The sequence below is a fragment of the Callithrix jacchus genome, chromosome 3, assembly GCF_049354715.1.
Source record: "Callithrix jacchus isolate 240 chromosome 3, calJac240_pri, whole genome shotgun sequence".
Lineage (NCBI taxonomy): Eukaryota > Metazoa > Chordata > Mammalia > Primates > Cebidae > Callithrix > Callithrix jacchus.
In genome coordinates this window covers 121,737,934-121,761,495 of record NC_133504.1, presented here as the reverse complement: position 1 = coordinate 121,761,495, position 23,562 = coordinate 121,737,934, and the positions used below count along the sequence as shown (strand labels likewise).

At 40.6% G+C, this 23,562-nt stretch overlaps 1 protein-coding gene across 23 annotated transcripts in view; it reads right to left on the bottom strand.

The window, feature by feature from the left end:
• Positions 1-23,562, bottom strand: part of CCDC158 (coiled-coil domain containing 158) — a 130,090-nt gene that overhangs the window by 5,696 nt on the left and 100,832 nt on the right. For 14 of the 23 annotated variants that reach the window (XR_013533069.1, XM_035293494.3, XM_078367046.1 and 11 more), the window contains 2 exons: positions 16,873-17,031; positions 14,632-14,739 (listed from right to left, as the gene is read on the bottom strand). The exons of 1 other annotated variant lie outside the window; for it this stretch is intronic. Coding sequence is in view for 17 of the 22 variants with exons in the window: in XM_035293494.3 (XP_035149385.1) it covers positions 14,632-14,739; positions 16,873-17,031 (267 nt within the window). In the remaining 5 variants the exon portion in view is untranslated. Of the gene's footprint in view, positions 1-14,631; positions 14,740-16,872; positions 17,032-23,562 lie in introns of those variants that run through there. 8 more of the 23 variants (XR_004740862.3, XM_017970482.4, XM_078367045.1 and 5 more) reach the window with 4 other exon arrangements.

Here is a 23,562-nt window from a genome sequence, read left to right as displayed (position 1 = left end):
AATACACAACAAAATAGTAGCTAACTGAATCCAACAGCATATCCAAATGATAATACACCATGATCAAGTGGGTTTCATACCAGGGATGCAGGAATGGCTTAACATACTCAAGACAATAAATGTGACATATCACACAGAATTGAAAACAATAATCATATAATCATCTCAAAAAATGCAGAAAAAGCATCTGACAAAAATCCAGCATCCCTTTATAATGAAAACCTTCGGCAAAATCAGCATAGATGGAACATACCTCAAGGTAACAAAAGCCATCTATGAGAGATTCACAGCCAACATTACACAGAAAGAGGAAAAGTTGAAAGCATTCTCCATGAAAACTTATACAAAATAAGGATGCCCACTTTCCCCACTGCTATTCAGCATTGTACTGGAAGTCCTAGCTAGAGCAGTCAGACAGGAGAAAGAAATGAAGGGCATCCAAATCAGTGAAGAGAAAGTCAAACTATTGCTGTTTGCTGATGATATGAACCTATGCCTAGAAAATGTTAAAGACTCATCCACAAAGCTCCTAGATTTGATAAATGAATTCAGTAAACTTTCAGGACACAAAATCAATGTATACAAATCAGCAGCATTGCTATATATCAACGACAAAGCTTAGAATCAAATCAAGAACCCAGCCCCTTTTACTACACCTGCAATAAAAATAAAATACTTGGCCAAGTGTGATGGCTCACGCCTGTAATCCCAGCACTTTGGGAGGCCAAGGTGGGTGGATCACGAGGTCAGGAGTTCAAGACCAGCCTGGCCAATATGGTGAAACCCCATGTCTATTAAAAATACAAAAAAATTAGCCAGACATGGTGGTGGGCCCCTGCAATCCCAGCTACTTGGGAGGCTGAGGCAGAGAATTGCTTGAACCTAGGAGAGAGAGGTCACAGTGAGCCTAGATAGTGCCATTGCACTCCAGCTTGGGTGAAAGAGTGAGACTCCATCTCAAAAAATAAAATAAAATAAAATACTTAGGAATATACTTAACTAAGGAGAGGAACAATCTCTACAGGAAAAACTACAAACACTGCTGAAGGAAATCATAGACAACACACACAAATGGAAACACATTTCATGCTCATGGATAGGTAGAATCAATATTGTGGAAATAACCATACTACCAAAAGCAATTTACAAATTCAATGTGATTCCCATCGAAATACCATCATCATTTTTCACAGAACTGGAAAAAATAATCCTAAAATTCATATGGAACCAAGAAAAGATTCCACATAGCTAAAGCAAGACAATGCAAAAAGAACAAATCTGGAGGCATCACATTACCCAACTTCAAGGCTATCATCACCAAAACAGCAAGGTACTGGTATAAAAATAGGCATATTGTAACCAGGTTTTTTCTTGGGTGCTGGTGAGGCACAGCTCCCTCGAGAGAAAGCTGTGGGTTTTTAGCCTCTAATTTTTTAAAGAATAAGTGATGGGATCACTGCAGGTGTGGTGTATGCTTGTAAAAGTAAATATTGGACCCATGAAGTGTTGCAGAAAGGTGATTTTATTTAGGTAGAGAAAACAGAAGAAAAGGAGAAGAGAGACTTCCATGAAGAGTGTGGAAGGGGATTCAAGAGGGGAAATCCAGAGGGGAAAGGGAGCTCCCACCATGTGGGAGGGGATTCCAGAGAGCTGGAAATCCAGGGTGGGTGAAGGAGCAGGGGAATTTATCCTGGGAGAAATTTCTACCTTTCAAAGTTCCTCTGGCCAATGAAAGGAGCTCCTTTAAACTTCTGCTGGGGTGACTGACTCTTAGTTTCTTCCCATGCCCGTGAAATTTAAACATAAACCGTTAAATCTCCCGGAGAGAGATGGGGGGGGCATGGTGCTGGGAAATTCATGCCCTTAAAACTACGCCCTCTCGTGGACCTGGAAAGAGAACACCTTCCCTCATTACCCCCTTCAAACGGGAAAATTTAACTTCTGTTGGAATAGGGGCGTTAATCCTCTTTAACTACTTTTTGCTTAAATGGGGCATAGAAAGGGCTCTGCAGTTGAGGTTTCCTCCAGAAGGGAGGCTTTTAGAGGTGCAGGTTGATCTAGAGGTCCATGATAGAGCTCACGAGCCAAGGATATCCGGATTCCAGTGGCAGGATTATTTTGTGAACTTCGATTTTATAAGAAATGAATATGACAAGGTGGTTAAAGATGAGAGGCCTAGAGTTATAAACGAGCCTAGGAGAGATCAGAGCCAGGTTCTTGAAGGTCTTTAGCCCTGTTTTTGATTGATTTCTGAGTTCTATGTCTAAACACTTAACTGGCTTATAAAATAGCAGCATCTTTCCTAGAAAGAAACAGGTTTCCCTCCTGTTAGCAGATTTAGGGCCCTTTTATCTTTAAATCTATGGCAGCTAAAGAGTTTAGCTGGTTTGCAGAGAGAGCTTCCTTTTACAGAGAGAATTAGTAACCTTTGTTGTTATATTTAGCATCTGAGATAGCTTATAGTAACTGCATAGAGTTAGTAACTTTCCCAATACCAGCACCAAGTTTTTATATTATTTGAGGGATAGCAACATTGAGGGTTATAGTCCTATTGATGCCAGGATAACTTGTGAGAGGTTACTCATCTGAGGATCTTGTTGGAAAAGCAGAAGTAGATCTTTTAATGGCTCACAGGTGTATGAAGTGTTATCTCCTTGAACTCCAGGCTGTGGAGTGGAGGGTTTATGACTTTCCTTAGGAGGTATTTAGGTCTTCAGCCAAGTGTGATGAATCCATGAGTTAATCCCCACCACCTTAACTGCTGTTGGGGTAGACAGAATAACCAAAAATGGTTCTTCCCAAGATGGGCATAGAGAGGGAGAGTCTGAGGTGAGAGATTTAAAAAGCACCAAGTTTCCAGGGCAGAACAGCTCTTTCCCTTTTTCTCTAGGATGTCCTTCAGGTAAACTCTTGAGAACCTTTTGGTACTTAGCCAAGAAGTTATATCTTTTATTAGATTTGCTGGGTTTTTTTGTTTAATACAAGATCATTAGTAAGAAAGGGCGGTCCATAAAGCATCTTATAAGGACTGAGTTCTATTTTGAGGAGAGTTTTGAGCTCTTAAGAGTGCTATTGGTGGGAGAACGATCCAAGATGGCTGGTCGCTAACATCTCAGGATTGCAGCTCCCAGTGAAAGTGCAGAGAATGAGAGGACGCCACACTTTCAGACAAATTTTGGTCGCTCACAGAGCAGAAGATTCCCAGCGGAGGAGCTGCACCGGTCACCAGCACAACTCTTGTGGCCGGCGCAGTGGTTTTGCCGGCACCTCAGCGCGGCAGCTCTTGGTGCAGAGTAAACGGGATCAGTTCCCCTTCTGACTGAGTTTTGGAGCTCCGGGAAGGCAGAGTCACCTATTATGGACTCAAGAAGGAAGCCAGATTGGAGATTCCCGGGCAGAAAAGCACCATCACTCTTAACGCCACTGTTTTGGCTGGCGTAGTGGGTTGCTCATATTTTGGCCCTGGGAATTAACAACTTGGGCGTCCACTGAGAGACCTAATTTGAAAATTGGTAATTACAAAGATGACAGGTGGATAAATTTACAATGATGAGAAGAAACCAGCATAAAAAAGGCTGAGAATATTCAAAATCAGAACGCCTCTCCCTCTAAAGAGGATCACAGTTCCTCATCAACAAGGGAACAAGACTTGATGGAGAACGAGTGCATCGCATTAACAGAATCAGGCTTCAGAAGATGGATAATAAGAAACTTCTGTGAGTTAAAAGAACATGTTGTAGCCCAATGTGAAGAAACTAAGAACTTTGAAAAAAGGTTTGACGAAATCCTAATGAGAATAGACAACTTAGAGAGGAATATAAGTGAATTAATGGAACTGAAGAATACAATACAGGAACTCCAAGAAGTATGCACAGGTTTAAACACTCGAATTGTTCAAGCAGAAGAAAGGATATCAGATGTGGAAGTCCAACTTAATGAAATAAAATGAGAAGACAAGATTAGAGATAAAAGGATAAAAAGGAATGAGCAAAGTCTCCAAGAAATGTGGGACTATGTGAAAAGACCAAATTTATGTTTGATAGGTGTACCTGAATGCAACAGAGAGAATGAATCCAAGCTGGAAAATATTCTTCAGGATATTATACAGGAAAATTTTCCTAAACTAGCAAAGCAGGACAATATTCAACCCCAGGTAATACAGAGAACACCACAAAGATATTCCTCAAGAAGAGCAACCCCAAGGCACATAATCGTTAGATTCACCAGGGTTGAAACGAAGGAGAAAATACTAAGGGCAGCCAGAGAGAAAGATCAGGTTAATTACAAAGGCAAGCCTATCAGACTTACAGCAGATCTCTCAGCAGAAACTCTACAAGCCAGAAGAGAGTGGGGGCCAATATTCAACATCCTTAAAGAACAGAACTTTCAGCCCAGAATTTCATATCCAACCAAACTAAGCTTCACAACTGAAGGAAAAATCAAATCTTTTATGAACAAGCAAGTACTCAGAGATTTTATTACCACCAGGCCTGCTTTACAAGAGCTTCTGAAAGAAGCATTACACATAGAAATAACCAGTATTAGCCTTTCTAAAAATATACCAAAAAGTAAAGAGCATCAACATAAAGAAGAACTTACATCAACAAATGGATAAAACAGCCAGTTAACATCAAATGGCAGTAATCCTAAATTTCAATCGACTAAATCCTCCAATCAAAAAATATAGCCAAAACCCAATGGCACGTTACATCCAGACCTGTTTCACATGCAAGGATACACAAAGACTCAAAACAAAGGAATGGAGAAAGATTTACCAACCAAATGGAGAGCAAAAATAAATAAATAAATAAATAAATAAATAAATAAAAAGCAGGAGTTGCACTTCTCGTAGTGGATAAAATAGATTTTAAAGCAACAAAGATATAGTGGTAAAAGGATCAATGCAAGAACAAGCGCTAACGATCCTAACACCCAGATACATAGAGACTTAGATTCAATGAGACAGAAAATTAATAAAGATATCAAGAATTTGAACTCAGATTCAGAACAAGTAAACAATAAATATTTATAGAGCTCTCCACTTTAAATACACAAAATATACATTCTTGTCAATACCACATCACACCTACTCATAGGTTTAAATGAAACATTGATTGGCCATTATTAATACCCATTTTTTTTAGAATAAAGCAACATTTCCATTCTCTCTCCCTCTTTTTCTTCCTCTTTCTTCCTCTCCTTCACTCCTTTTTTTTTCTTCCCTTCTCTCAAAAAAAGAAAAAAGAGAAATCAACTTGTAGACCTCTAGATCCAGGTCAGCAATGTCTCTCTCATTGCCTAATTTCCTTCCTTCCCCTCTCTCCGCTCCCTCCCTCCCTTCCTTCCCCCCTCCCTTCCTCCTTTCCTCCCTTCCTGCCTTCCTCCCTTCCTCCCCCCCAAAATAATAAATAAATAAATAAATAAAAATTTAAAAAAGAGTGCTATTGGCAATGGAGAAGGCCAAGAGAGGTAAGTTTTCTGTGCCAGTTTCTTTAGGTGTCTCTTAAGAATTTTATTCATTTTTTCTACTTTCCCTGAGGACTGAGGACTTCAGGCACAGTGGAGATGATACTGTATCCCTAGAGCCTTGGAAATTCCTTGGGTCACTGCAGCTTTGAAGGCAGGACTGTTATCACTTTGAGGACAGTGAGGGAGTCCAAATTTAGGGATTATTTCATTAATTAGGACTTTTATTACTTCTTGGGCTTTCTCTGTTCTACAGGGGAAAGCCTAAACCTAGTTTGTATAAGTATCCACATATATTAGCAGATATTGATATCCCTGAGACTTAGGCATATGTGTGAAGTCCATTTGCCAGTCCTCACCTGGGTAATGTCCAGCTTGTTGTTCCCCAGGGGGAGCTTTGTGATGTGCCAAAGGATTATTTTTTTGACATACTTTACATCCTTTGACTATTTGTTGGACAGCCTTGAAGAGACCTTTGCCTATAAATACAGATTTGGCCATCTGATATGTATTCTCTATACCCACATGGAAGGTTTGTTGTAGAGTTTTAAGTACTTTCCACTGGCTGGCAGCAGGTAGAAGCACTTTTCCTTCCTCAGTGGCTAACCATTCTGAAGGAAGAAGATTGTGTCCCTGGGAGATTGCCCACTCTACCTCTTCTGATGAGTATTGAGGTCTAGTTCCCTGGAGTGGGTTCTCCCATATTAAAGGTCCTTCCATAAATGCTTGTTTTGCTGCCTTTTTAGCTTCTAGGTTAGCATGGCGATTGCCCTTGGCTACCTTCGCATCTCCTTTTTGGTGACCCTGACAGTGTAAGACTGCTACCTCTTTTGGTTCTTGGACAGCTTGTAGTTAAGTCTTAAAATTTCCTTGTGGTATTTAATGGGAGTTCCTGCCGAGGTTAGGAACTCCCTTTTCTTCCATATAGCAGCATGAGCATGCAAAACCAGGTAAGCATATTTGGAATCTGTATATATGTTTACTTTTTTTCCTTTTTCTAATTTCAGAGTTTGGGTGAGAGCTATTAGTACTGCCAGCTGGGCACTAGTACCAGGAGGAAGGGAATTGCTTTCAAGCACTGTTTGATTACTCACTACTGCATATCCTGCTTTTTGCACTTCGTTTTCCACAAAGGAACTTCCGTTACTGTAAAGGTTAAGGTCAGGGTTGGCTAGAGGAGTATTTAAGAGGTTCTCTCGAGCGGCATAGTTCTGAGCTATAATCTGCTGACAATTATGCTTTATGTCTGCTCCTATCTCAGGGAAGAAAGTAGCTGGGTTGAGGGATGCACATGTGCACGGCTGAAGTACAGGCACTTCGAGCAATAAGGCCTGATATTTGAAGAGATGACTGTTAGCCATAAGCCTCTTTTAGAGGCCAGAATTCCAGCTACATTATGTGAAGTTCATACAGTTAGATTTTTTCCCTTGCACTATTTTAACTGCCTCTGAGACCAGTATAGCCACTGCAGCTACAACTCATAAGCAGTGTGGCCAGCCTTTCGCTACTGCATTAATTTCCTTACTTAGATATGCCACCGGTTGTGGTGTGGCTCCCTGAGTCTGGATGAGAACCCCCAGTGCCACTCCTGACTTCTCTGTAACATATCGGGAGAAGTTGTTCCCTGTAGGAAGGCTTAGAGCTGGAGCCTGCAGTAGTGCCTACTTTAGGGTTTGAAAGGCTGCCTTAGTTATTGGGTCCCAGAGTACTATATGGGTACTAGCTTTTTGGGTTTTCTCAATCAGAGTGTACAGAGGTTTTGCTATTTCACCATATGTAGGAATCCAAAATAGGCAAAAACCAGTTATTTCCAAGAATTCCCATAATTGTTTTAAGGTTTTGGGACGGGAAGCCCAGTATGGGTTGAAGAAATCCCTTATCTAGGGCCCAAGGGCCCTCAGACAAGACCAGGCTTAGGTATTTTACCTCCTGCCTACAAAGTTGGGCCTTTGGTTTGGAAACTTTATATCCACAATTGGCAAGGAGGTTTAGGAGCTCCTGAGTGGCCTGCTGACACTGGGTTTCTGAGCTTGTAGCTAAAAGTAAGTTATCCAGATATTGAAGAACCTGAGTACCTGGATGTGAGAAACTACTGAGGTCCTGAGCTAGAGCCTGGCTGAACAGGTGGGGGCTGTTTCTAAAGCCCTGAGGTAATACTGTCCCGGTGAGCTGGAAACTCTGGTCTAAAGGATCTTCAAAGGCAAACAGAAACTGAGAGTTAAGATGTAGTGGTACACAGAAAGAGTCAATTTTATGGTTTAGAACTGTAAACCATTTGCCTCTTCTGGTATTTGAGAGAGCAAGGTGTAAGGATTAGGTACAGCTGAGTATAAAGGAACTACAGCTTCATTAATAAGTCTAAGATCCTGCACCAGCCTCCATTGTCCACTAGGTTTTTGCACTCCTAAAATTGGAGTATTACAAGGGCTATTACAGGACTTCACTAGACCCTGAGCTTTTAAGTCCTTTACAATATCCTGTAGTCCCTTTTTGGCTTTTGCTCTTAGTGAGTATTGTCTCTGGTAAGAAAAAGAGGTAGAATCCTTTAGCCTTATTTGAATTGGGCATGCATTCGTTGCCCATCCAAACTGTCTGCCCTTTGCCCAGGCTTCAGGATTAATCCCTTTTTGAAATAATGGGCAGCAGAGAGGGATTTTCTCCCTAATGAGGTTCATACAGATAATGGCTCCTGCTCTGGCTAGTAGGTCCTGCCCTAGTAAGGGAGTCGGACTTTTTGGCATAATGAGGAAGGCATGGGAGAAAAGCATATCTCCCCAGTTACAGCTTAGGGGCTGGGAGAAATATTGGGAGACTGCTTGTCCTAGGACTCCTCAGACAGTTACAGACTTAGAGGACAACTGTCCAGGGAAGGAGAGCAAAACAGAGAAGGCCGTGCCAGTGTCCAGGAGGAGATTAACTTCCTGGCCCTCTATGGTCAGCGTTACCTGGGGCTCATTGAGGGTGTGATTTGAGCTGGCGCTTGCCCTGGGCACCTTTAGTCTACCATTGGGTCATCTGGTTAGACACCTCAGGCCCTGGGAACCTTTGTCCCCTGGGACAGTGTGCTTTCCAGTGATTCCCTTGGCACAGCGGGCATGGACGAGGTGGTGGTCCATTCCTCTGGGGACAGTTTCATATAACATGTCCCATCAGACCGCAATGGTAACAAGCTTTGCCAGCCTGGCAGCTAACCTGAGCCTTTCCCTCATTTGAGCCCCTGGGGTCTGCTTGCCTGAAGGCCATAACTAAGGCAGCAGCCTTTCTCTGATCTCTCCTGATCCTTTTAGCCTGTTTCTCTTGGTCTCTATTATAAAACACTGAGGTTGTCTGGTTTAGCAGTTATTTTAGACTCTGTTCTGGTCCCAAGGCCAGCTTCTGAAGCTTCCTCCTAATGTCTGCTGCTGACTAATAGACTTGTTCTTTAGTATTAACTGATTCTTAATGGAGTCTGGTGACAGGGGGGTGTACTTTCTTAAAGCCTCTTGCAATTGCTTAAGGAAAGCTGTTGGGTTTTCTTCCCTTTCTCGAGTTATGGTGGATAACACTGCCTTCTTCCTAATTCACCTTAATCCCTCAAGTATAAAAGTCAGGAAATGCTTATGGCTCCAGTCCCCCTGTTCTGAATCCAGATCCCAGCAAGGGTCCATGTCAGGGACTTTCTGTGTACCTGTGGGATATTTATCCTTTTCCTCTAGCATTATCAGGTTATGTACCTGACTAAGCTACCAAGTGTCCCCAAACTCTAGAGCCACCATTAGAGCAGTCTCTTTTTCATTGCTGGTTAGGGTTTGATTAAGCAAAAGCATCACATCCTTCCAGTCTAATTCGAAGGACTGACCCAGGCCCTGAAGTACATCTATGTACTTGTCTGGGTCATCTGAAAACTTTCCTAAGTTCACCTTAATTTGCTTTAAATTAGAAAGTGAGAAGGGGGTGTGCACCTTACTTGGGCCAAATTCTCCTCCCACTGCCTGTAGGGGGCAGAGTTTGGACAGCCAGGTAGCCTGAGATGCCCTGGCTGTCTTGGCCCTCCCTGGCTCCTGTTGGGGTACAGGAGCCGAGGAGCCCTGGTTGGCACTAGTGGAGGTAGTTGCCACAGGGAATCCCACATGTGGAGGTAGTCCTGAGGAGGGCTGAACAGGGTATGGGGCACAGGCCTGACAGAGCTGAGGCTTATTCCTTAGAAAAAAGAATAGTTGCACATGGGGGACCTTAAAGCATTTACTCTCCTTTTACAGCGCAGGTCTAATTGTAGAATAGTGTTATAATTTATACTTCCCTTTGGAGGCCAGGTTTTTCCACTCAGCAGGGGGGATTCTGGCCACTCTGTTTGGCAGAGAAAGAAGAGCTGCTTCTTTAAAAGTCATGTGTTAAATTGGTCCCAATTTTCCAGTATACATTTTAATGGGGACTTGAGTTTGGGAATAGAATAACCCATCTGAAATTGAACACAAGGGATGCCCGCATCCCCGGTTAAAAAAAATTACAGCCTCCTTGACCTGAGGCATCCCGCAGGTAAAATGGGCACTGAAATGAAACATTTTCAGTCAGTACCCTGAAATTTTGTGTGCCCAAGATGTGTGATCCTTATTAAAGGGCTTATTAAACCCCTTATTAAAGGGCTCTCCATGTACTGGATTCCAATCATGACCTACCAGCATCATGGACTCATGCCCATGGCCTTGCATGACCTCCAGTGACCACCATGGAGGCGTGGAACAAAAGGAGCTATTGGGTTGGGTGGTAATCATACCAACAAGCTCCAAAAAGGCCAGTGAGGCTCAGGAGATGGGTACCAATATTTCCAGCAAAGGTCCAATTTTTGCAGGCCAATTTATAAAACTGCTCTGGAAAGGTAAACTTCTAGGGCGGGGCCATTAGAGCACACAATTCAAAGAAGCAGGCTGGGCTGCTGCAGCCACCCTGCCCATTCCAGTGCCTTTTGTACCCTGCCTCCTGCCAGAGGAAAAAGTTTGCCATGCCCCTGCTCAGGGACCTGTGGCAACCATGTTGCTAGGACCATGTGTACACCCTAGGCCACTCCCCCATCCACTGCCCACGCAGGGACCCAGAGCCAGCAGGTGAAAGCCCCAGGGAGGGAAGTTCCCTTGTTCTGTCCCTGACTGTGGTTTTTAACAGCCGTATTCTGCGGTTTCATGCTGCCCCCAACTAGGGATCCAAACATGCTGGCCAGTGAGCAAGTAAACCCGCAAAAAGCATTTTCCCCGAGGTGATTCCTTTAGTGCTGCCACTTTGCTTAGAGACTCACCCTACACCTAAGCTCCCTCCCCCCGCCCCACTCCGCCTGGCTGTGACTGACTGCCGGGCTGGGCAGTGGGCAGATCCAGTTTCTGTTTTGGCCAGCAAGGAGCAAAAGGCCTGGGGGCGGGGGAGTGCGCCTGCTCCAGCCCACCAGTTCGCAAGCCCAACACCTGGCCGTGCCTGCGCACGCCCGGTTCTACCCCTGGTACAAACAGAGAGCATTTGCTTGTCCCACCTCCCACAGGTTTTTTGCCCAGAGAAGCAGCAGAGAGGTGGGGAGGAGGAGGAAGAGGGAGAGAAAGAAAGCTTGGAAGAAAAGGTGCACTTTTAGTTCTGGCTGGCCTGTGCTGCCATGGCTTGGCCCCGCTCCAGTTCCCCACAGCCCTGCCTGGCTGCCACTGCTTCAGGTGTTCTTAAAGAGACAGGATAGAAAGCAAGTGAGAAGGGTCCAATATTTTTCACTCACTACTCCAAAGAGTTTTCCTTATACTGCACTCTCCACGTCCCATGTTGGGCGCCAATTCTGTAACTGGGTTTTTTTGTTGGGTGCTGGTGAGGCACAGTTCCCCTGAGATAATGCTGTGGGTTCTTGGCCTCCAAACTCTTAAAGAATAAGTGATGGGTCCACTGCAGGTGCACTGTATGCTCATAAAAGTAAATACAGGACCCAAGAAGTGTTGCAGAAAGGTGACTTTATTTAGGTAGAGGAAAGAGAAGAAAAGGAGAAGAGAAAGACTTCCACGAAGAGTGTGGGAGGCGATTCCAGAGGGGAAATCCAGGAGGGAAAAGGGAGCTCCCACCATGAGGGAGGGGATTCCAGAGAGCTGGAAATCTGGTGTGGGTGAAGGAGCAGGGGAATTTATCCTGGGAGAAATTCCCACCTTTCCAAGTTCCTCTGGCCAATGAAAGGAGTTCCTTTAAACTTCTGCTGGGGTGATTGCCTCTTAGTCTCTTCCCATGCCGGTGAAATTTAAACATAAATCATTAAATCTCCCAGATGAAGAGAGATGGGAGGGGGGCATGGTGCTGGGAAATTTTTGCCCTTAAAACTACACCACCTCATGGACTCAGAAAAAGAACACCTTCCCTCAATATAGACAAATGAAACAGAATAGGGAACCCAGAAAGAAAGCCAAATATTTACAGCCAACTGCTTTTTCAACAAAGCAAACAAAAACATAACGTGGGGAAAGGACACTCTATTCAACACATAGTGCTGGAATAATTGGCAAGCCACATGTAGAAGAATGAAGCTTCAGCTTCTCTTCAACTCAAGATGGATCAAAGACTTAAATCTAAGACCTGAAACCATAAAAAGTCTAGAAAATAACATTGGTAAAACTCTTCTAGACATTGGCTTAGACAAAGCGTTCATGACCAAGAGCCCAAAAGCAAATGCAACAAACACAAGATAAATAGACGGGACCTAATTAAATTTAAAAGCTTCTGAACAACAAAAGAAATAATCAGCAGAGTAAACAGACAACCCACAGAGTGGGAGAAGAAAATATTTGCAAACTATGCATCTGACAAAGGACTAATATTTAGAATCTACAAAGAACTCAAATCAGCAAGAAAGAAACAAATAATTCCATTAAAAAGTGGGCTAAGGATATGAATAGTCAATTCTCAAAGAAGATATACAAATGGCCAACGAACATATGAAGAAATGCTCAACATCACTAATGATCAGGGAAATGCAAATCAAAACAACAATGTGATACCGCCTTACTCCCACAAAAATGGCCATAATTTAAAAATAAAAAAATAGCAGATGTTGGTGTGGATGTGGTAAAAAGGGAACACTTTTACACTGCTGGTGGGAATGTATACTAGTACAGCAACAATGAAAAGCAGTATGAAGATTTCTTAAAGAACTGAAAGTAGAACTACCATTTGATGCAGCAATCCCACTACAGGGGGAAAGGAAGTCATCACATGTAAAAGACACTTGCGCACACATGTTTATAGCAGCATAATTCACAACGACAAAAATATGGAACCAGCCTAAATGCTCATCAACCAACTAATGCATAAAGAAAATTATATATGTATATGTGTGTTTATATATATACATATATATATATACGTATATATGTGTGTATGTGTGTGTGTGTGTGTGTGTGTGTAATGTAATACTACTCCATAAAAAGGAATAAAATAATGGCGTTTGTAGCAACCTGCAAGGAGTTGGAGACCATTATTCTAAATGAAGTAACTCAGGAACAGAAAAACAAACATTGTATGTTCTCACTTACACGTGGGAGCTAAGCTATGAGGATGCAAAGGCGTAAGAATGATATTACGAACTTTGAGGACTTGTGGGGAAGCATGGGAGGCAGGTGAGGGATAAAAGACACCTTGGGTATAGTGTATACCACTCAGGTATTGGGTGCATCAAAATCTCAGAAATCACCACTAAAGAACTTTTCCCTGCAACTAAACACCACACGTTCCCCTAAAGTATTGAAATTTTTAAAAATAATGCGCAAACCCCACAAATTCACAATAAACTTAAAACCAAAGGTTTTTCCTGATGTTTATATACATAGGGGTCTTGGGTTACCACAGGGACTTGGAATTTTCTTCAACAACAATTTGCTAAAACCTTTCTATATTAAAAATATGTGGATTTTGGAGTCAGAAATTTCAGAGGCCAAGTCCCTGTTCTGCCCCTCACTGTGACTTGGAATTTATTGACTGTACTCTTATCTTCAGTTTCCTCATTTTCAAATGCTGTAATAACAGTACCCATTTCCCAATGTTGTTGTGAAGATCACATGAAGAAAACGTAAGTGAAGCTCTGAGTACAAGGCCTGGCAGACAGTTGGAAAGTGCTCAATTAAGTGTTAATAGCAACTATTACTATTAACAAGGTTAAGTTTACTTTATAAAGATTTGTTAAGTATTTTTCTTCACCCAGCAATTGATTATTTTCTAGGGATGGAATAACAAAGGTACTTCAAAATTAATTTCTTTCTGATAAAGGCTCCTGGATTTATAAAGGTGAGTTAGAAAAGCATGAAACATGAGAACTCCCCCATATCCATGGTACTTAGAACTTATGCCCAAAAAGCTGCTGGTCATCTGCAGATTATAACAGTTTCTTATTCAAATAGTTTTTGTTTTTTTTTTTTTGAGACGGAGTTTCGCTCTTGTTACCCAGGCTGGAGTGCAATGGCACGATCTCGGCTCACTGCAATCTCTGCCTCCTGGGTTCAGGCAATTCTCCTTCCTCAGCCTCCCGAGCAGCTGGGATTACAGGCACGCACCACCCTGCCCAGCTAATTTTTTGTAATTTTAGTAGAGATGGGGTTTCACCATGTTGACCAAGATGGTCTCGATCTGCTGACCTCGTGATCCACCTGCCACGGCCTCCCAAAGTGCTGGGATTACAGGCTTGAGCCACCGCGCCCGGCCTTCTTATTCAAATAGTTTTAACATTTTTATAAGTGGCTTATTTTTATTTTGTGATTCATTGAGTGGCACAGTGTCTTATAGTGCTTTGCTAATTTAAATCCTGTGTAAGGATAAATACCACTATTTTGCTTTCTGGCTATTGACTATACTTCTGTCTTGGCTATTGTCATATAAATGCTTGTCTACAGATCTCATAGGAACAAGAAAGACAGTGTGTGGGAAAATGCCAGGTGAAAAAACCACTCAGAACCTCAAAAACACTCCTGAGGGCTTGTGGATTGTCATCCCCATTAGATAAGAGAGCACAGCAGGGCTAGAGCGACCCGACCATGCTCAAACGGTTAAGACCCTTATATTTAGACTTCAGTTTACAGTTGCTAATTCAATACCCTTTCAGTGGGTCTATAGATAAAAGGCTTAATCTGAAAGGAAGGTGAACATTCTCACGAGCAAGGAAAATCTCTTCAAAAACCTACACTGTACCTTGGTTTTTCAGCTGTAAATCTTCTACCAGAGTTTGCAAGCTTTCCAGTCTGTTCTGAAGCTTCCTACATGCTTTTCCTGTTGTTTCTATTGGTGGAGACTGTAAATCTATTAGAAAACGGCTTAGATGTGATATTAAAAGTCTATTCAACATTTCCTTTTGGATATCTTTCAATTAAAGACTAAACAATTTTTCTTTAAAATAAAGGAAGCTTTTCTTCATGACAAATTCTAAAGAGTTGTAACACTTAAAGGAAACGTTAACACATGATTTTAAAACAGAGAAAAATGAGTTTTATCTGAATATTGCAATGCTAGCCTATTTGATTTTGTTCAAACCAATCTGATGTATCATTACATAACTACACAATATTAAATGGGATGGGCAGAAAGAATACTTCAAGTTTAATGATATGTTCTGCATCATATATGACAGCTTTTCGTACCAAGTCTGAGTAGTTCCATTAACTTGGGTTTGAGGGAGTATGATCTAATACAGAAACTGCACCATTTTAAATATATGTGAGGCCAGTGCCCATGTTAGTTCTGTCACCTAATGAGAATGGTATTATATGACAGCAGAGGGTGGCATGGATGTCAACATGGTCACACTGAAACTAGAACACATGTGGCAGTAGCAACTAAAGAGGGCCTAGGAGCATGTAAGTTATTCTCTAACCAGTATGCTGTTTTGTCAACCTCTAAAAGTACTTAATTGGCAATCTGAAGATTTAAATTTTCATCTTAATCCCTGCCTAGCTGTATAATTTTGAGAATATTTTTAATGGCTAATTTTCCTATCAAGAAAACTTCCTTTTCATTACAGATATTAGCATTCAAGGCAATTATCTAGGAATTACTTTAGTTTAAGAGAATGTGAAACAGTTTCTTAGATTTTAAACATAAACAATATAAAATATATGTTTTATGAGTACCTGACAAGAAGCAGGGGGTTGGGGTTGGGAAGAAAATGCCATGCCATTATGTAACAAAAATTAACAATGAGTTGTCAAGCAGCATTGTTCTATTCCTGCAATAACCACAGCTCTAAAAGGGAATGTGGAGGCCAAAGCAACTCCACCTTGGATGCTAATCTGCCAAGTTGGCTCCTGATTAATCCCAGTTCCAGGAAGGCATCCAAGATTTCCAGTTTCCTTGTATGTTAGGTAGCAACTACCTACCATAAATCTATCCTTAAGCAATTGTCTTGCACATCCTTTCTGAGGCATGTATACCCTTTACCTGTGGTATACAGGTCCTGGGTCTGAGGGGATAGTGGTACAAGGATCTACCACCTTGTTTCACTGCTGTGGAGACACAGACAAGGCTCCATTCTTAAGTCCCTATTAAATGTTTCTGAGAAACTGAATTTGTCAGTCTCTTTCTTTAGCCTCTCAGCTTCCTCAGTCTTTGTGGGTAGGTTTGCACAGACTGGCCATCACAGAACAGAAAAGTAATTTTATACTTAAAATTTAAAAATATAGTAAGTGGTTAGCTTAGAAACATAAAAGATGAAAGAGGACACAAGTACAGAAAAAAAGTTGTAAAAAATGTGTGTGATTACAAATTTCTTAGGATATAGAAATGTGTAAGGCATAGTATTTCAAAATACTAAGAAATGATTTGACAATAATACAACTTTGTCTAGTTTATCTCTTATAAAAGGGAATGATGTCATAGAACACTGGGGTCATTTGGTCACTGTCATACATGATGAGAAATATTTCAAGTTCATTCAACACATAATATTTAACTCTCACTTATTTACCAGATATTTATTCTAAATCAAACAGTTTTTTCTCATTTGTCTAATCAAATAACAAAATACCTTAAAATATTAAAAATGAGAAAATTTTGAATTTGTATGGCACACACTTATACTCACTAAGGCAGAGACTGAAGAAGAGCTATGATTTTAAAGAATGTAAATAAGAAAGAAAAGTAACTCACAGCATTTAAAAGATGACCCAAAATCTTTTAATAAAATAGAGGCAAAAATATTCATTATTCATATTAGAGAAAAAAAGAGATAATGTTTACATGTAATATCTATGTACCCTTACTAAGACTCAAATGGTACACAATAGCTATTATACTTAAATAAGACCTGTTTAAGTTACACAGAATCAGAGCTTACACATAAGAGCCTCATGCAAAATCTTAATTCTGAGTAAAAAGAACTTACAGTTCAGCATTGTAAAAAATAAATCAATCATAACAATAATATCAGATCTTTCTTACCTTTAATAGAATCAGATGAATGAATAGGTTTGGTGGATCTATATTGTGATGTGGAACCTACTGAACCTTCAACTGAACTGGTTAGGAGTGAGTGCACTGGAGACCTCTTAGGAGAAGAATTGAATAAACGAGAAGTTGAATTTTTCACAGATGGACTTGCTAAAATTTTGCAAGAATAAAAGTAAAAGGACAGAATTAATTAAAAATAGTACACTGCACCTCTCAAAAAGTCAAACTTTCATGAGAAAATGTTCCCAATGGTGGAGGGACAGGAGGAGGTTCTTCTAAATACCCAAGATTTAGGGTTTTGGAGCCGAAAAGGGCTATGTCTTAGGAATAAGGGTGAACAGGAACTAGACCTTCCCTTGGGATCCTGAGGACTAGCTTCAAATCCTCTTTCTAATGTGATTAAATTAATCTGGAAGCCTTAGTTGTCTACCAAAAGCAAGCATGAATGCTCTCTAGACAAAGGTTATCTCATTCATAGCCTCAAATCACCTGTATAACTTTTCATATACAATGTGTCATACAACAAAAATAACCAGGCATATAAGAAGATAAGATGATATGGCAGAAAACCAAGAGAAAAAAAAAACAAATAATAGACATAGAGCTATAGGGTCCAGAAAATGGGGTAATCAGGCATAGACTTCCGTAGATTCAAGCAGCATTACTTCAAACTCCAAATGAATTCTAATATGCATAAAAAATCATATCTGCACAAATGAATAAAATGTTAAGTATATAATGGTAAGTGTTATCTAAATATGTCTAAACATAGAAAAGGCAATGTACTGTGGTATGACGTTATGACAGCTACAACATCACTAGGTAATAGGAATTTTTCAGCTCCATTATAATCTTATGGGACCTCTGTTGTGTATGTCATGGTCACTGACCAAAACATTATGCAGCACATGACTGAATATTGATACTAGGAAAAAAAAGAAAACTTATCTTTCTCCCATCTCTTTTCAGCTTACCTCAATTTTTTCTATTTACAATACTGTCCAGATTTATAACTACATTTTTGTTGAATAATCGTCATCACAGATTTATTCTTATTTATTGTGTTCTCTTCCATAGAAAGACCAATTATGTGTGTGTTGGTTTGCTTTTGCCTTCCAAATCCAACATATTCTGTATAATTATTTTTGGTCCTTAATTTTTTTTTTATTGCATTTTAGGTTTTGGAATACATGTGCAGATCATGCAAGATAGTTGCATAGGTACATGGCAGTGTGTTTTGCAATTCCTCTTCCCCTTCACCCACATTTGGCATTTCTCCCCAGGCTATCCCTCCTCCCTTCCCCCCCCCCGCTGTCCCTCCCCTATTCCCGACAGTAGACCCCAGTGTGTAGTACTCCCTTCCCTGTGTCCATGTGTTCTCTTTCTTCATCACCCGCCTATGAGCGAGAATATGCGGTATTTCATTTTCTGTTCTTGTGTCAGTTTGCTGAGAATGATGTTCTCCAAATTCATCCATGTCCCTACAAAGGACACAAACTCATCCTTTTTGATTGCTGCATAATATTCCATGGTGTATATGTGCCACATTTTCCCAATCTAGTCTATCATCGATGGGCATTTGGGTTGGTTCCAGGTCTTTGCTATTGTAAACAGTGCTGCAATAAACATTCGTGTGCATGTGTCCTTATAGTAGAATGATTTATAGTTTTTTCGATATATACCCAGTAATGGGATTGCTGGGTCAAATGGAATTTCTATTTCTAAGGCCTTGAGGAATCGCCACACTGTCTTCCACAATGGTTGAACTAATTTACACTCCCACCAACAGTGTAAAAGTGTTCCTATTCCTCCACATCCTCTCCAGCATCTGTTGTCTCCAGATTTTTTAATGATCACCATTCTAACTGGCGTGAGATGGTATCTCAATGTGGTTTTGATTTGCATCTCTCTAATGACCAGTGATGATGAGCATTTTTTCATATGTTTGTTGGCCTCATGTATGTCGTCTTTTGAAAAGTATCTGTTCATATCCTTTGCCCATTTATGAATGGGCTTGTTTGTTTTTTTTCCTGTAAATTTGTTTTGAGTTCTTTGTAAATTCTAGATATCAGCCCTTTGTCAGATGGGTAAACTGCAAACATTTTTTCCCATTCTGTTGGTTGCTGATTCACTCTAGTGACTATTTCTTTTGCCGTGCAGAAGCAATAGAGTTTGATTAGGTCCCATTTGTCTATTTTGGCTTTTGTTGCCAATGCTTTTGGTGTTTTGGTCATGAAGTCCTTGCCTACTCCTATGTCCTGAATGGTTTTGCCTAGATTTTCCTCTAGGGTTTTTATGGTACCAGGTCTTATGTTTAAGTCTTTAATCCATCTGGAGTTAATTTTAGTGTAAGGTGTCAGGAAGGGGTCCAGTTTCTGCTTTCTGCACATGGATAGCCAGTTATCCCAACACAATTTATTAAACAGGGAGTCCTTTCCCCATTGCCTGTTTTTGTCAGGTTTATCAAATATTGTATGGTTGTAGATATACTGTGTTGCCTCCGATGCCTCTGTTCTGTTCCATTGGTCTATATCTCTGTTTTGGTACCAGTACCATGCTCTTTTGATTACTGTAGCCTCATAGTATAGTTTGAAGTCTGGTAGTGTGATGCCTCCTGCTGTGTTCTTTTTGCTTAGAATTGACTTGGCTATGCGGGCTCTCTTTTGCTTCCATATGAAGTTCATGGTGGTTTTTTCCAGTTCTGTGAAGAAAGTCAATGGTAGCTTGATGGGGATAGCGTTGATTCTGTAAATTACTTTGGGCACTATAGCCATTTTCATGATATTAATTCTTCCTAACCATGAACATGGAATGTTTCTCCATCTGTTTGTGTCCTCTCTTATTTCATTGAGCAGTGGTTTGTAGTTTTCCTTGAAGAGGTCCCTTACGTTCCTTGTGAGTTTTATTCCAAGGTATTTTATTCTTTTTGTAGCAATTGTGAATGGCAGTTCATTCTTGATTTGGCTCTCTTTAAGTATGTTATTGGTGTATAGGAATGCTTGTGATTTTTGCACATTGATTTTGTATCCTGAGACTTTGCTGAAGTTGCTTATCAGTTTCATGAGGTTTTGGGCTGAGGCAATGGGGTCTTCTAGGTATACTATCATGTCGTCTGCCAATAGAGACAATTTGGCTTCCTCCTTTCTTATTTGAATACCCTTTATTTCTTTTTCTTGCCTGATTGCTCTGGCTAGAACTTCCAGTACTATATTGAATAGGAGTGGTGAAAGAGGGCATCCTTTTCTAGTGCCAGATTTCAAAGGGAATGCTTCCAGTTTTTGCCCATTTAGCATGATATTGGCTATTGGTTTGTCGTAAACAGCTTTTATTACTTTGAGATATGTTCCATCAATACCGAGTTTATTGAGGGTTTTTAGCATAAAGGGCTGTTGAATTTTGTCAAATGCCTTCTCTGCATCAATTGAGATAATCATGTGGTTTTTGTTTTTGGTTCTGTTTATATGGTGAATTACATTTATAGACTTCCGTATGTTGAACCAGCCTTGCATCCCCGGGATGAATCCTACTTGATCATGATGAATAAGTTTTTTGATGTGCTGTTGCAATCGGCTTGCCAGTATTTTATTGAATATTTTTGCATCATGTTCATCATGAATATTGGCCTGAAGTTTTCTTTTCTTGTTGGGTCTCTGCCGGGTTTTGGTATCAGGATGATGTTGGTCTCATAAAATGATTTGGGAAGGATTCCCTCTTTTTGGATTATTTGGAATAGTTTCCGAAGGAATGGTTCCAGCTCCACTTTGTGTGTCTGGTAGAATTCGGCTGTGAACCCATCTGGACCTGGGCTTTTTTTGTGTGGTAGGCTCTTAATTGCTGCCTCGACTTCAGACCTTTTTATTGGTCTAGTCACAGTTTAAGCTTCCTCCTGGTTTAGGCTTAGGAGGACACAGGTGTCCAGGAATTTATCCATTTCTTCCAGGTTTACTAGTTTATGTGCGTAGAGTTGTTTGTAATATTCTCTGATGATGGTTTGAATTTCTATGGAATCTGTGGTGATTTCCCCTTTATCATTTTTTATTGCATCTATTTGGTTTTTCTCTCTTTTCTTTTTTTATCAGTCTGGCTAGTGGTCTATTTTGTTGATCTTTTCAAAAAACCAGCTCTTGGATTTATTGATTTTTTGAAGGGTTTTTCGTGTCTCTATGTCCTTCAGTTCTGCTCTGATCTTAGTTATTTCTTGTCTTCTGCTAGATTTAGAGTTTTTTTGATCTTGCTCCTCTAGCTCTGTCAATTTTGGATCTCTTCACTCTTCTCATATGGGCACTTATTGCTATATATTTTCCTCTGGAGAGTGCTTTAAACGTGTCCCAGAGATTCTGGTATGTTGTGTCTTTGTTCTTGTTGGTTTCGAAGAACTTCTTTATTTCTGCCTTCATTTCATTGTTTATCCAGTCGACATTCAAGAGCCAGTTGTTCAGTTTCCATGAAGCTGTGCGATTCTGAGTTAGTTTCTGAATTCTGAGTTCTAACTTGATTGCACTATGGTCTGAGAGACTGGTTGTTATTATGTCAGTTGTTTTGCATTTGCTGAGGAGTGCTTTACTTCCAATTATGTGGTCAATTTTAGAGTAGGTGTGATGTGGTGCTGAGAAGTATGTATATTCTGTGGATTTGGTGTGGAGAGTTCTGTAAATGTCTATCAGGTTTGCTTGTTCCAGGTCGGAGTTCAAGTCCTGGATTTCCTTGCTAATTTTCTGTCTGGTTGATCTGTCTAATATTGACAGTGGAGTGTTAAAGTCTCCCACTATTATTGTGTGGGAGTCTAAGTCTCTTTGTAGATCATTAAGAACTTGCCTTATATATCTGGATGCTCCTGTATTGGGTCCATATATATTTAGGATCGTTAGCTCTTCTTGTTGTATCGATCCTTTTATCATTATGTAATGACCTTCTTTGTCTCTTTTGATCTTTGTTGCTTTAAAGTCTATTTTATCAGAGATGAGAATTGAAACTCCTGCTTTTTTTTGCTCTCCATTTGCTTGGTAAATCTTCCTCCATCCCTTTATTTTGAGCCTTTGTGTATCCTTGTGTGTGAGATGTGTTTCCTGGATACAGCACACTGATGGGTTTTGGCTTTTTATCCAATTTGCCAGTCTGTGTCTTTTTATTGGTGCATTTAGTCCATTTACATTTAGGGTTAATATTGTTATGTGTGAATTTGATACTGCCATTTTGATGCTAGCTGGCTGTTTTGCCCGTTACTTGGTGCAGATTATTCTTTTTTTTTTTAATGCTCTTTAGCATTTGGTATGTTTTTGGAATGGCTGGTACTGGTTGTTCCTTTCTATGTATAGTGCCTCTTTCAGGAGCTCTTATTAAGCAGGCCTGGTGGTGACAAAATCTCTGAGTACTTGCTTATTCACAAAGGATTTTATTTTTCCTTCACTTCTGAAGCTCAGTTTGGCTGGATATGAAATTCTGGGTTGAAAGTTCTTTTCTTTAAGGATGTCGAATATTGGCCCCCACTCTCTCCTCGCTTGTAGAGTTTCTGCGGAGAGATCTGCTGTGAGTCTGATGGGATTCCCTTTGTGGGTGACCCGACCTTTTTCTCTGGCTGCCCTTAGTATTTTCTCCTTCATTTTAACCCTGTTGAATCTGACAATTATGTGCCTAGGGGTTGCTCTTCTTGCGGAATATCTTTGTGGTGTTCTCTGTATTTCCTGGACTTGAGTATTGGCCTGGATTGCTAGGTTGGGAAAATTTTCCTGGATAATATCCTGAAGAGTATTTTCCAGCTTGAATTCATTCTCTTCATCATATTCTGGTACACCTATCAAACATAGGTTAGGTCTCTTCACATAATCCCACATTTCTTGGAGACTTTGTTCATTCCTTTTTGTGCTTTTTTCTCTAATCTTGGTTTCTCGTTTTATTTCAGTGAGTTGATCTTCGACTTCTGATATTCTTTCTTCTGCTTGGTCAATTCAGCTGTTGAAGCTTGTGCATGCTTCGTGAAGTTCTCGTGTTGTGTTTTTCAGCTCCTTCAATTCGTTTATATTCCTAAGTTGTCCATTCTTGTTATCATTTCCTCGAATCTTTTTTCAAATCTTTTTTCAATATTCTTAGTTTCTTTGCATTGATTTAGAACATGTTCTTTTAGCTCACGGAAGTTTCTCATTATCCACCTTCTGAAGTCTGATTCCATCATTTCATCACCCTCATTCTCCATCCAGCTTTGTTCCCTTGCTGGCAAGGAGTTTTGGTCCTTTGTAGGAAGCGAGGTGTTTTGGTTTTGGGTGTTTTCCTCCTTTTTGCGCTGGTTTCTTCCCATCTTTGTGGGTTTATCCTCCTGTCGTCTGAGCAGTTGCTGACTTTTCTGTTGGTTCTCTGAGTGTACACCCAGATTGTTGATGGTGAAGTATTTCTGTTGCTTAGTTTTCCTTCTAACAGTCTAACCCCTTTGCTGTACGACTGCTGAGGTCCACTCCAGGCCCTGCTTGTCTGCAGTACAGCTGTAGCAGCTGTGGAACAGTGAGGGATGCTACCAGTTTCTTCTTCTGCTATCTTTGTCCCAGAATGATGCCCACCAAATGTCAGTCTGATCAGTCCTTTTTGAGGTGACTCTTTGGATATTCAGGGGTCAGGGAGCTGCTTTGGGAAATGGTCTGTACTTCATAGGAGTTCAAGTGCTGAGCTGTGAGCTCCGTTGTTCATTGAGGA